At 44.5% G+C, this 13,801-nt stretch overlaps 1 protein-coding gene across 3 annotated transcripts in view; it reads left to right on the top strand.

Annotated features, from left to right (window-relative positions):
- Positions 1-12,262, top strand: part of EXOSC7 (exosome component 7) — a 35,161-nt gene extending 22,899 nt beyond the window's left edge. Inside the window, exons 5-9 of one of the 3 annotated variants that reach the window (XR_003118033.1) lie at positions 1,478-1,548; positions 5,206-5,329; positions 7,026-7,181; positions 10,839-10,997; positions 11,777-12,262. Coding sequence is in view for 2 of the 3 variants with exons in the window: in XM_025374860.1 (XP_025230645.1) it covers positions 1,478-1,548; positions 5,206-5,329; positions 7,026-7,181; positions 10,839-10,943 (456 nt within the window). In the remaining variant the exon portion in view is untranslated. Of the gene's footprint in view, positions 1-1,477; positions 1,549-5,205; positions 5,330-7,025; positions 7,182-10,838; positions 11,082-11,776 lie in introns of those variants that run through there. The other 2 variants (XM_025374860.1, XM_025374861.1) reach the window with 2 other exon arrangements.
- The last annotated feature ends 1,539 nt before the right edge of the window (positions 12,263-13,801 follow it).

Genomic DNA, 13,801 nt, shown 5'->3' with positions numbered 1-13,801 from the left:
TTTCCCGAGTTTGGTTATTTTATGAGAGTGAAAATTTAACTTCACGGAAATTTCACTTTGCTTTGCTCTTTATAGTTCTCTGATGGCATCAGTTTTTACTCCAAGAGGAATAACTGTTAGAACTTTGTTGCACTATCAACACACAGCTGACCTTTGGTGGGGTGACTGGTCACAAGGCTGTCTTTTGATGGGTTCTTTCACAAATAATCACCAACATTCTTCATAACAGCCCTTCTGTTGGGCTCTGGGGATAAAAGGATGAACAGAACTACAGAGTCCCAGCCTTTAGGAGTTCACAGTTCAACTGAAGAAGAGAGAGACTCTAAACAAAAACAGAAGTACATGGCTTTTCTTTCTATGTGTGACTTCTCACCTTTCTTATTTGGGGCAGCCCAGTCGGCTTTATTCCATAACCTCAGGCCGAGGCCTCTCTAAAATGAGGACAGAAGGATATGCCACCTTCCAGTTAAATGTGCTCTAATTTTCCCTGCTAGATGAGCACACATAAGTGCACTCAACACTTTTGCTCATGGGCAGAAGCTTGTCTGAGAGACCTTAGTCTTCATTATAAGTAATGTAAAACATGTAGTATTTAATGTCTGAGCGTCAGATATACATTGATCGTTATGTACGAGAGGTAATTACAATAGTGAATGTGAACCTAGTAGCAGCCGCAACATCAGTAGTCAGTGTTTTCTCCTTGTTTGGAGGCCAGGCATGTCTTAGCAAATATTGGAGTGACACTTGGGGTACAATTGGGAGCTATCTGGGGCAAAATAAAGGTGATCAGTCCCACCTTCAGGGCAGCCCCAACTGCCTGAAGTGCCTATGAGAGGAGCACACCACAAGCCATGGCCTCTGAGTGTTGGTACCACAGCCCTGGTCAACTGTGACCTTGTGTGCATGGGCCACATAAGCACAGCCATTACAAGGCAGTGCTTGTAATTAGGGTGAAGGACTGTGTCAGTGAGTTGCAGTCATTGCATGGCTAGCCAGGAGAGCAGCCACATGTTATCTTTATTTTATAAACACACAGTCAGCATTTCTTAGAAATCAGTGTCCTTGACCACAGAATAGATTTGGGAAAAAAAAAAAAATCAGTGCCTGGCCGGGTGTGATGGCTCATGCCTACACCCGAGCACTTTGGGAGGCTGAGGCAGGCAGATCACTTGAGGTCAGGAGTTCAAGACCGGCCTGGCCAACATGGTGAAACCCTAAAAATACAAAAATTAACTGGGAGTGGTGGCGCACACCTGTAATCCCAGCTATTCGGGAGGCTGAGGCAGGAGAATTGCTTGAACCTGGGCGGCAGAGGTTTCAGTTAGCCAAGATTGCACCACTGCACTCCAGCCTGGGTGACAGAGCGAGACTCTGTCTCGGAAAAAAAAAAAAAAGCAGTGTCCTTTAACTGGGGCAATACTTAAAGTAATACATGATGCTCGTTTTTTTTTCCTTTTTCAATTCCTGTCTCCCTTAGCTGCTGGAATGTGGTGGAAATTTGTTTGATGCCATTTCCATTGCTGTAAAGGCTGCTCTCTTCAATACAAGGTAAGTCTTCCTGGAAACAGCTCTGCAAACCTGTGGAGAACCAGGGCAGACACTTGTAGTGGAACACTGAGAAAAATTTCTACTGTAGCTCATATGTGAAGATAACAGCAGGTTTTAACATTGAAAATGGTGACATCTAATGTTAAACTCCAGAAAAGATAGATTTCGTAACTTAAAACTACATATATACGTATATTCTGTATTTATTTTTTGTATTGTTATTTTTATAGACATCTACCATTTAGAAAAATATTAGAAAACTACAGAGAAGCCAAAAAGAGTAGACGCCACCTACAGGCCAACCATCCAAATACTATTACTGGGTGAACTCTATGGGGGCAAGGATTTTCCTGCTTTGTCCTTGCCTATATTCCTAGCACCATGAACAGTGCCTGAAACATAGTAAGTGCTTGCATATTGCTTGAACATGTATGTTCTGAAAGCAGGGTAACAGCCTTCCCTTTGGCTTAAGAAGAGGAAATGGCTATTCCACATGGTTCATCTTTCCAAACAGGTTGTGTAGAAGGGACAAATTGCTACGGTTTTTTGGAGTTGACATTTATCCTGACTGATTATTATTCCCCCTTCTATGCTCCAAGTACTTTGAGGAAAATTTGCAGCATTTATGAGTAAATACGTGGGATAGGGTGTTCATCCTATGAGAGAGCCTATGTTAAGGTAACAGAGGATCCTATTAAAAAATGAGGATTAGAAACTTCTAGGGATATAACCTAAGGACATAATTGAATAAATGAGCAAAGATGTTTATTCTAGGATGTTCATCACAGCTGCTTTGTAATGGTAAGAAACTGGAAACAACCTGAGTTTCACAATGTAGGGGATCGAAGTCCGCACAGCAGCCTATTTAAAGGCAGATTATTATGGAAAATCACTCACTAAATGCCATCCCCTCATCCTGGTTTTTGTTTGTTTGTTTGTTATATTTTACTTTGGTAGTTCTTATATTTAATATGTCTGGAAATAAATATGTACCCCCAAGTGGTCATTGTAATTATTTTTCAGTGCTCATATTTTGGCCAACTTAACATTTATCTGTTTTTTAGAGCTTTTCTATGATGAGTTTAGACTCCCTGTGTAATTTAGAGTAGACAAAAATTGCAGGCTGGAGTATTTGTTGAAAATGAAAGCTGTAGAGTCCCCCACCCCTAGTTATGCCTCTAGGCTCCTTGTTGAGACTATTTGAAATGTGAGCCTGGCACTCTTGGCCACTGTGGGAGCTTGCATGCCAGATCCCACAACAGTGGCTGGTGCTTGGGCCCTGTTGGGGAAGGAAAGGAAGTTGTCATCTGATGTATCTCAAGCCTCAGAAATGACTCCTCATCTGCCAGCTGGTTACTATAGGCACCCAGGCAAAAAGAGAGATTGGGAACCACACAAGGCTGTTTAGCTGTTGGGGAGGTACTGGGCAAACTGTATGCCAGAAAGATTAACCCAGCTGCTCAGGTAGGGGAGGACACCTGTCATGGGCACAGCCATAGTCTCATCCTCAGACCAAGAACAGCCCTGCAGGCAGCAAGGAATGGGGACTCTAAGGCATTGAGTCCCCCTGGTATGTGGAGAGACTGTTGGCATATTCAGGGTCCTTTAGAAGGGTAAAGGCCACCTGAGGGTATTCTTTAGTCCTTCTGCCTAGTCATGTTGTAGCGTAAATGGTTGACTGACTTGTTCAAATAGGATATTACTTAGTATTTAAGAACTTCCCCTGATGGGAAGGCTCCAACTGGGGAAGACCCTTACAGAACTCCTTGGTCCTTGTGGACATTCTCTGGCTGAAGCTCCCCTGATATGATATAGATGCTGCCTTGTGTATGGATGCCCAGCAGGGCTCAATCATGGGGGGCTTTTGTTAGAGGAACTGGGAAAAGTACCAATGCTATTTCCATTGCAGGAGCTGGATGGACCACCTCTTCCTTCCTGGCTCCTCCACCCTATCCTGGAGTGAATTGACTTTATAGGTTAAATGTGTTTTTCAGTACCCAGCTAAAGAAACAGAATGTTGCCAGCACCCCAGAAGCATCCCACACCTTCTGTACCCCCGTGCAATTACACTCACTGATGATAACCAGCATCTTAAAAGAATAGATTAGTTTTGTACTTGATATAAATGGTATCATATACTATGTTCTGTTTTGTGTCTGCCTCATTCACTGAGCATTGTGCTTTGAGAGATCTGTGTCGCTGCCTTAGTCATAGCTTGCTTTTTGCTGTATGGTGTTCCATTGTGTGACTTTGTCCGGTCTGCTGTTTATCCAGTCTACTGTGCAGTCTACTGTTGTTTATCAGTCTACTGTTGATGGCCATCTGGTTCGTTTCCAGTTTGAGGCTATTACAAATAGGGATGGGCATCATGAACATTTTTGTGCATGTCTTTGGTGCACATATTTCTCTATTTCTGTTAGGGAAGAGTGTTCTGGGTTATAGGGTATGGCTATCTTTAGTTACTGTAGATGCTGCCAGTTTCACAAAGTGTTTTACCAGTTAACACTTCCACCAGCAGTATATATAAGAGTTCTGGGTTGTTTCACATCTTTGTCAACCCTTACTTTTTTTTTTTTTTTTTTTTTGAGATGGTGTCTCACTCTGTCTCCCAGGCTGGACTGCAGTGGCATGATCTCAGCTCACTGCAATCACCCCCTCCCAGGTTCAAGCGATTCTCTTACCTCAGCCTCCCAAGTAGCTGGGATTAAAGGTGTGTGCCTCCACACCCAGCTAATTTTTGTATTTTTAGTAGAGATGGGGTTTCGCCATCTTGGCCAGGCTGGTCTTGAACTCCTGACCTCAGGTGATTTTCCCGACTTGGCCTCTCAAAGTACTGGGATTACAGGTATGAGCCACTGTGCCCAGCCTTTTTTTTTTTTTTTTTTTTTAATAGTTATTTTGGTGAGTGTGCCTTGGTATCACAGTGTAGTTTTAATTTGCATTTTTAATAGATATTTAAATTGAGCACCTTTTCTTGGTTTATTGGCTACTCGGACAGCCTCTTTTATGAAGACATCCAAATATATTCTACGTTTGAGTCTTTTGCCCATTTTTCTATTGGGCTGTCTTTTTTAATAGGAATTCTTCATGTGATCTGTCAGATAGTATTTTCTCCATCCAGATTACATTTTTAGTTTTTAAATGATGTCTTCTGATATAAAGAAGTTCATGATATATATTTATATAATATAAATGATATATGTTAGTAAATATATATAATATATATACACATATATAATTGAATATATAACTTTTTTCCCTTTGTGAATCCTGTTCAAGAAATAGTTATCTACTCCAAGGTCATGTAGATGTTTTTTTCTAAAAGTTTTATTGTCTTATCTTTCATTTTTATATCTATGGTCTATTTCATATGGCTTTGTGTGTGTAGTATGAGGTAGGGATTGAGATTCTTTTTTTTTCCATTGGGATATCTGATTGACCCAGCATCATTTTCTAAAAGATGCCTTTCCTCATTGCATTGTGGTGCCTCCTGTGTGCTTTTGACAGGGATGACAGGGATGAGGATGATAAAGAATAGGCATAGTGTATCTTTCTCTTGTGAGACACAGGGATTCCAACTCCTATTCTCAATCTTAAAAAGATGTTATTTTTTCTCCTCCCAGTAAGTGGGAATTTTAATTGTGCTTCTGCTTCCAGCATACCAAGGGTTCGAGTTCTGGAGGATGAAGAGGGGTCGAAGGACATTGAATTGTCTGATGACCCTTATGACTGCATACGACTAAGTGTGGAGAATGTCCCCTGCATTGTCACTCTGTGCAAGGTATAAGCTTGTGTTTTATGTTTTTTGTCTTCCCTGTGGGTGTGGGTCTCCTCCAGTCCCAACCTGCTGAGGTTACTTAATAGGTTAAGAAGTTGTAGTATCACATACCATATAGAAGTAGCTTTTACCCAAATCCAATAATTTGGTTATATTAGAAACCACTACCATGAGTAGCTCTTTCTTTTCTTTTTAATTGGAAGATACAACGTGATCCTTGGAGCCATGAGTGTGTTTGCAGTAATAGTAGCCAGAGTTTGTTAAGCTCCTTCCGCATACCGTGCACTTCACTAAAGCACCATGTCCTTTAATTCCCTCAACTCTATGGGGTCTAGGGTGGTTGAGTAGTGGCAGGGTGGTGAACACTGTCCACCCTATGAAATGGGAGGTTGGAGCAGGTCTTGGGTATCAGGAGTGGTTTTCACATAGAGGGCTGTGGAGCTGAACAGAGGGCAGTGGAGCTGAATATCAGGCTGATGTGACATATAACTAATGCTGCTCCAGGCTGTGCAAAGAGGCCTGTATTGGCTATTGGCTGGGATTGTAGCTAATTCCACTCAGGATTCATTATCTCAAAATAAAGCTAAACAGGTCAGGTTTAATTCCACTGAAATCACTTCATGAACAGAATGTGGTGAAGTGTTCAGACAGCAGGATGTTGGGTCTTGGCTTCTTTCTTTTCTTTTTTTCTTTTTTTTTGTGACAGTCTTGCTGCAACACCCAGGCTGGAGTGCGATGGTGTGATCTCGGTTCACTGCAACCTCTGCCTCTCAGGTTCAAGCAATTCTCCTGCCTCAGCCTCCCAAGTACCGGGATTACAGGCACACACCATCATGCCCGGCTAATTTTTGTATTTTTAGTAGAGACGGTGTTTCACCATGTTGACCAGGCTGGTCTCAAACTCCTGACCTTGGGTGATCCGCCCACCTCAGCCTCCCAAAGTACCGGGATTACAGGCATGAGCCACCACACCTAGCCGGCTTGTTCTTTCTTAATTTGTTTTGAAACAGGATCTTGCTCTGTCGCCCAGGCTGGAGTGCAGTAGCACAATCTAGGCTCACTGCAACCTCTGCTGCAACTCCCCCACCTGCCCAGGCTCAAGCTCAAGCAACCCTCCCACCTCAGCCTCCCAAGTAGCTGGTAGCACAGGCTCGCACCACCATATCTGGCTGTTTTTTTGTATTTTTGGTGGAGATGGGGTCTTGCCCATGTTACCTGTGCTGGTCTCAAACTCCTGAGCTCAAGCAATCCATCTTCCTCAGCTTCCCAAAGTGCTGGGAGGCATGAGGCACTGCGCCCAGCCTTTGGCTTGTTCTTGAGTGTGTCCCTTAGCATGGACCCTCTTGATTTCCCTTGCCATCAGTGAAACGTCCATGTGGCTTTGTGTATTAATTTCTCCCTTGTGCCCCTCTGTTGGAAAGCCCTGGTGGCCTTTGCCTTGGATGGTCTCTGAATTCTAGTTTTAAACCCCCTTGCCCTGTTTTTCCATGTCATGTTTTTATTGTACCACCCACTGTGGCCTGTGAGAATTGTTGAACATTCCTTGAACTATTTTCCTCATGAGCAGAATCTAAAATAAGACCTGGAATGACCAGTGCGGGTACTTTGCCTGGTGTAGAGATTCCCACCACGAGGCCATGAAGGGTGGGGCTCTGAGGCCTGCGTGACCCACTGTGTGCTGTGCGCCCTGCCTTTGCAGATTGGCTATCGGCATGTGGTGGATGCTACTCTTCAGGAGGAGGCCTGCTCGCTGGCCAGCTTGCTGGTATCGGTGACCAGCAAGGGAGTTGTGACGTGCATGAGGAAAGTGGGGAAGGGCAGCCTGGACCCAGAGAGCATCTTCGAGATGATGGAGGTGAGGCCCTGGTTCTGAGGAAGGTGCGGGGACCTGGCTTGGGTGCCTGCTGCTTCCTGCTCCCGTGGTCACACCATGGCGATTCTCCCCATTCACAGCCTTGACTCCAAACCTGGAGGTTGGAGAACAGCTGGTTTGAGCCAGGGGTCTGCTGACCTAATCAAGGGGGTTGCGGGGTAGATACTCTGGACTGGGAGGTAAGGAGCCTACCAGTAACCATTTCTTATCCTCAGTAAGTGCCCCCATCTCATTTCTATGTGTCTAAGTAAGACCGTTGGACTTTGATAATGTAAAGAGCTGCTCGTAACTCCAAAATCGCAGGCCTTTGTAACTTGATGAGGGAATAGAATTCTTGGCTCACTGCTTCCTGTCCCTTGAAGTGGGCGAGTAAAGATAGAAGCAGGGGCTGAAATGTGGCTGTCTGCCAAATTCATTACTGCTCTAGAAGTGTTTAAATGGAGACAAGCAGGGATGGTGAGAAATCCGACCCGCTGGAGTAGGGGTGGGTTGCCCCCATCACTGGCAGAGCCATCAGGGCACTTCCACAGTTTTCTGTACTGTTTGCCCCACATTTCTGTCACCTTACTGGCCTGGAAGCCCCGCAGGAAGGGACAGGGTCCTGCTCACCTGTTTCCCAGACCTTCCTTCCCCTACATCCACCTCACCTTTCTGACTGATTGACTGACTGAACTTCCAGGAACAGAGTTAGCTGGATCTGCTTATTCATACTTTCTTGTAACCTCTATATCACCACACATGCCCAGAGATCATTGCTTAATAGCAAGCACTCTTCCTTTGTGTTTAGAAACAATGACTTCTTACCGAAGAATCCAAGAACATGACATCTATTTTCTTCATCATCTTTAAAATTTAAAAGGCCAAAATGAGCACTGTATATAGCATGGAGTTCCCAACCGTGGGCTGTGAGGGTGTACTGCCCTGGCTGCAAACCTGGCTCTGGGCCATAGTCCCCCTCATCTGCAAAGTGGGACTGATAATAGTAATATCTGCCTCAGACACTGCAGAGGTGGTTATTAGGGTGATGTGAGGTGTAGAGGTGAAGCACGTGTCACAGTGTCTGATAACGTCATCAGTTCTCAGCTAATGGCAGCTCTTCTCTGTGCTCCATGAAGCACCCTGAGTTCAGATTTCTCCAGACTTAATGCTGCATAAAGTCTACCAAAGGCCTCTAGACAAGGGACCGTCAAACCTTGTTTTAGAAGGTACTGTTCCCCCTCCCAGGAGAGTTTATGAGAATTTCTCTAAATAACAACAAGCACAGTAAACAAATAGCTAAAGTTTATTGTGTGCGTACTATGTGCCAGATACTGTTTTCACTGCTTTAAATACATCATTTAGTCCTCAGCAACCTGTGAGGTAACTATTGTCCTCATTTTTACAGATGAGAAAACTGAGGCACACAGAGGATAAGCAGCTTGCATACAGGCCTCCCTGCTCATAAATACTGGAGCTAGGATTTAAACCCAGACTGTGTGCGTCCAGAGCCACTGCTCCCAGCCCCTGTGCAATGTCAGCCTTATAAACCAGATCTCCATGGCTGTCCTGGATGGCAGAACTGGAGCTCTGTTCAGTGAGTTGAGCTTTGTCCTCCCCTCAGGTTTGGGGGATGAGGTCTACTAACTCTGGACAGGGGACTGTAGCTCTGTGGCCCTGTCTTACTGTTTATCTCACACAGGGATGCAGCAATCTGGAAGTGACTCACTGGTGTTGCTGAGAGCCTGGCGGGTGGTTGTGCAGGCTGCCACCCCCAACCTCTGCAGTTGCTTTCTTATATCTGGATTCAGAGGCATCAAGTCCTTCTCAAGTCCTGGCATCCTGTCCATCTCATCTCCTCTTGTCCTCCCTCTCCACCCTCATGTATATGAATAATCAGTACCCCTATTTGACAGACTCAGACTTTTTTCTTTTTCTAATGTTATGGGAAAATCTTTCCAAAGGCCCTTTTTTTTTTTTTTTTTTTTGAGATGAAGTCTCACACTATCGTCCAGGCTGGAATGCAGTGGTGCGATCTCAGCTCACTGCAACCTCTGCCTCCCTGGTTCAAGTGATTCTGCCTCAGCCTCCCGAGTAGCTGGGATTACAGGTGCCTGCCACCACTCCCAGGTAATTTTTTTTGTATTTTTAGTAGAGACGGGGTTTCACTATGTTTGCCAGGCTGGTCTTGAATTCTTGACCTCGTGATCTGCCTGCCTTAGTCTCCCAAAGTGTTGGGATTACAGGCTTGAGCCACCGTGTCTGGCCCCCAAAGGCCTTTTTGACCTTTAACCCTGACTTTGCATTTCATAGAGGTGATCACTTCCCAGCCTTTTAGATTGAAATCATCTTTTCATAAGAGTTTTAGTCATACTTGGGATCTCATCCCATGTTACAGTTAGGGGCCAGGGGAGAAGACACACAGGTCGTTACTCTGGGGAGAATACACCTGTAACTGAAAAGATTGAGGCAGGGATTTAGGCATGGATGTCTTTATCCCAACATTGCTGAGAATGGAACCAGTGGCAGAGTTGAATCCAAACTCCTATGGGAATGTGAAATACTTGATAAGGTAGAGATTTGTGGTTGGTTCTTCGTATTCTTAAAATGATTCTTGGGCCCAGAGACAGATAAAATAACAGTTTCATAAAGAAAAATATTTTTTTATATTGGGATTGTTGTTGTTGAGACAGGGTCTTGCTCTGTTATCCAGGCTGAAGTACAGTGGCACAGTCACAGCTCACTGCAGCCCTGACCTCCCGGGCTCAAGCAATCCTCCCATCTCAGCCCCCTGAGTAACTGGGACTACAGGCGCATACCACCATGCCCAGCTAATTTTTTAGTTTTTTGTAGAGATGGGGTTTCACTCTGTTGCCCAGGCTGGTCTTGATCTCTTGGCCTCAAGCAAAATCCTCTTGCCTTGGCCTCCAAAAGTGCTGGGATTACAAGCATGAGCCACCACTCCCAGTCATACTGAGTTTTGTTTTGTTTTGTTTTGTTTTTTTCTAGGACCTCTTGTGTCTGCTGTGTAGGGACTGATTATTTTGTGGGTTGTCCCTCTTGATGTGTTTTGATTCCAACATTTCACTGCCTTTAACATCTCAGCATGGCAGTAACACCAAAGATCCCATCCAGGTACTGACTTTGGTCACACCTGAGCAGTTCTGCTTAGAGGCTGTGTGGGAGGTGAATGAGAAGCTGCTTACTAAAATGTCCTTGGCATCATCTGTTTCTTCTCCAGACACACTCTGGATTCCCTTTGGTCTCCCTATTCCTTCTCACTGTAGTACAGTGTCAACCTGGCTATACCCATGCCCAGATTTGGTTGACAACTTTGTTTCTTGTTGCAGTGGCAGCAGGATTGTGAAGCATGAACTAATGGCCAGGGCAGGCTTTGCTGCTCCCTGTTTGCTGCCTGGTGGGGGCTGGTGTCTTTATTTATTTATTTATTTATTTTTGATACGATTTTTCCAAAATTTATTATGTTGTTGGGGTTTGTGGTTTGTTTTTGTTTTAATTTGCTTTAATTAAATAAAAGTCCTCTAAGGCAGATGGAATGTGTACAATGTCAGAAAGACTAACTGGCAGAAAGGGAAGCTTTTCTGGTCAGAGTGTGTGTGCCTTACAAGGGGGCGTGTGCTCTCTCCTGTCCCTTCTCCACAGACTGGCAAGCGTGTGGGGAAAGTGCTGCATGCCTCCTTGCAGAGTGTTTTGCACAAGGAAGAAAGCCTGGGACCCAAGAGACAGAAAGTTGGATTCCTGGGATGATTTGCATATCAACTGCTTAACTGTGGATTGTTTTTTACTTTTCCTTTTAAACTGGTTTGTATATAGTTTTCTTCGCTGTTATGAATTTACAGCAACATTTGTACGTGTAAAATTAAAGGCTATTTTCTGGTCTGGTTTGGTATGTTTAGAGTTCTTCAGTTGAAGTCAAGGCACCATTCAGTGACCCCTCCGAGTCAGGCCCTTATCTAGTGAGTGGCAGACAAACCCAGAGCTCTGCCACCAAGGGAGACCCCACAAGCTGGAGTAAGGACCTGGCAGAAAATGGTTTAAAGGAAATGCTTATGATATGTATTTTGTGAATTTTTTTCCCCTTGAGGAACTTTAAGAATCACAAAGAAAAGTTCATTCACCTTGTGTATTTGGGTGGTTCTGGGAGAGGAAAAAAGAGGAGGCACTCTGCCCTAGGTACAGACCCAGGGCGTCTGCCTGGCTGGTGAGTTGTCCCAAATCCTGGGGAAGTCCAACTGTGACTTCCTGCCTTCTGAGAGATCTGAATGAAATTCCTTAGGTTCAGGGTCTTAGTGGTAGCTTTGGCTCTTAGCCATCCTTTCTTATCACTCTTGTTTTGAAATTGCTTTGTGCTTTATAACCACTCCCTGGTGTTTCCTAAGATTTTGTTTTGTCAGCATTAAGGAGGATGCTTTCAAGATGTTGTCATTTGATAATTCAGCTGCCTTCATGCTGTCGGCATAGAAAGGAAGACTATGCTTGCTGGCCCAGAAAGCTCTTCTATAAGCCTGTAGTTTCACTGTGCAGTGTGTTAGAATTAAGTCTCTTCATGTGTAGAGCAGCATTTTTTTTTTTTCCCCTAGGGGAACTGAAACTCCTAAATCTTAAAATGCCCTGGGGAAGGAGCTGATTCATGAAGGAGAGCATTTCAACCGTGGCATTTGCTCTCTGCATTCAGTTAGACAAATGGGGTAAGGCGTTAGGAATTTATCACCAAATGGAAAGAACATAATGTGAGCTGAAGCCCCTGGGACTGCTTCCAGAGGTCCTGGTGTGGGCGTTCCTCCCAGCAAGGCCAGGTCCATCCCTGTGGAGGGAAGCAGCTGCCTAGACTTGGGCTTAATGGGGAAGCTTCTACCCTGTTGAGAGCACAGCCTGGGTTTTTATCTTTTATGTTTCTCTAGTGACCATCTACAGACACCATCATGGTGTTCCCAACAAGGCAGAAATCAGCCTGGTCTCTCCTCCCCTGCTCCTCGTTGACTGCCCATGACATGGCAAAACATTGGCAGTGGTGGTGCAGAGATGCAACTCAAGTGTGAATAAAGTTTAGAAGCTTTTGCTTTTGATGGTTGATTCCAGTGGATCATTTTGAGATACATAAATTAGAATGGATATTGTCATATATGTCAAACTCAGCTCTGCTTCACTTCCCTTCAGACAGATGAGGCTGTGGCATGCCAGTGGTACGACAAACAGCTACCCAACTTGGATGGCTGGCTAAACGCTTCCAGTAAAAATGAAGAAGGAAGAGAAAAAGATGGTGGCATCTGTCTCTAGCCACCCCATACCTTTCCCTGAAGGCCATCCCTACATGTAACATACATATATTGCAAATGAAACAAAACACCATATGAGCAGGGGCTCTCAAGGAGAGGTGTTTATTGGAAAGATCTGATTGTTGCAGCTCTCAGAATGAGAGAAGAGAAAACTGAAGACAGAGACTGGCAAAGACTTGGAAAAATATTATCCTGGGACAGACCTGTTTCATCCAGCAGAGCCACAGCTGTCTTTAGTGGTCTTTAAATAAATATTAGGTAGAAGAACATTGAAGATGGTCAAAGTAAGGGCGAGGTATAAGAAATGCAATGTTAAGTAATAACTGGGTTTTTAATTGTCTCTGATTCCTTAGTCTTCCAAATTACGAGTTAATTTTTTTTTTTTCTTTTTTTTTTAGAGATAAAGTCTCACTGTGTCACCGAGGCTGGAATACAATGGTGCAATCATAGCTCACTGCAGCCTCAAACTCCTCGGCTCAGGTGATCTTCCCACCTTTCTGGGACTGCAGGCGTGCCACTATGCCCAGCAAATTGTTTTTTTAAAACGAGGGTCTCACTATATTGCCCACGCTGGTCTTGAACTCCTGGCCTCAAGCAATCCTCCTGCCTTGGCCCCCCGAAGTGCTGGAATTAAAGGCATTAGCCACTGCACTGTGACATGAGTTTAGATTTTTTTTTTTTTTTTGATGAGAGTCGTTGAGTGGGCTGACTTCTTTTTATTATTATTATTTTTTGTTTTTTGATATATGGTCTCACTCTGTCACCCAGGCTGGAGTACAGTGGTGGGATTTTGGCTCATTGCAGCCTTGACCTCCTGGGCTCAAGTGATCCTCCCACCTCAGTCTCCTGAGTAGCTGAGACTATAGGCACGTACCACTGTGCCTGGCTAATTTTTGTATTTTTTGTAGAGATAGGGTTTTGCGAGGTTTCTCAGGCTAGTCTCGAACTACTGAGCTCGAGTGATCCATCTGCCTTGGCCTCCCAAAGTGCTGGCATAACAGGCCTGAGCCACCACACCCCACCCAGCTGATGTATATTAACAGCCATGGAAAGCCTTTTTAAAAATGGTAGGCTTGGTGGGGTGCAGTGGCTCACACTTCTAATCCCAACTTTGGGAAGTCAAGGTCAGAGAATCATTTGGGGACCAGGACTTTGAGACCAGGGTGGTCAACATAGTGAGACCCCCATCTCTACAAAAACTTAAAAAATTAGCCAGATGTGGTAGTGTACCTGTAGCCCCAGCTACTCAGGAGGCTGGGGCAGAAGGTTTACTTGAACTCCGGGAGTTGGAGGCTGCAGTGAGCTATGATTGCACCACTGCTCTCCAGT

The sequence above is a fragment of the Theropithecus gelada genome, chromosome 2 (assembly GCF_003255815.1).
Source record: "Theropithecus gelada isolate Dixy chromosome 2, Tgel_1.0, whole genome shotgun sequence".
Taxonomy (NCBI): Eukaryota; Metazoa; Chordata; class Mammalia; order Primates; family Cercopithecidae; genus Theropithecus; species Theropithecus gelada.
This window is presented reverse-complemented; position numbering and strand designations above follow the sequence as displayed.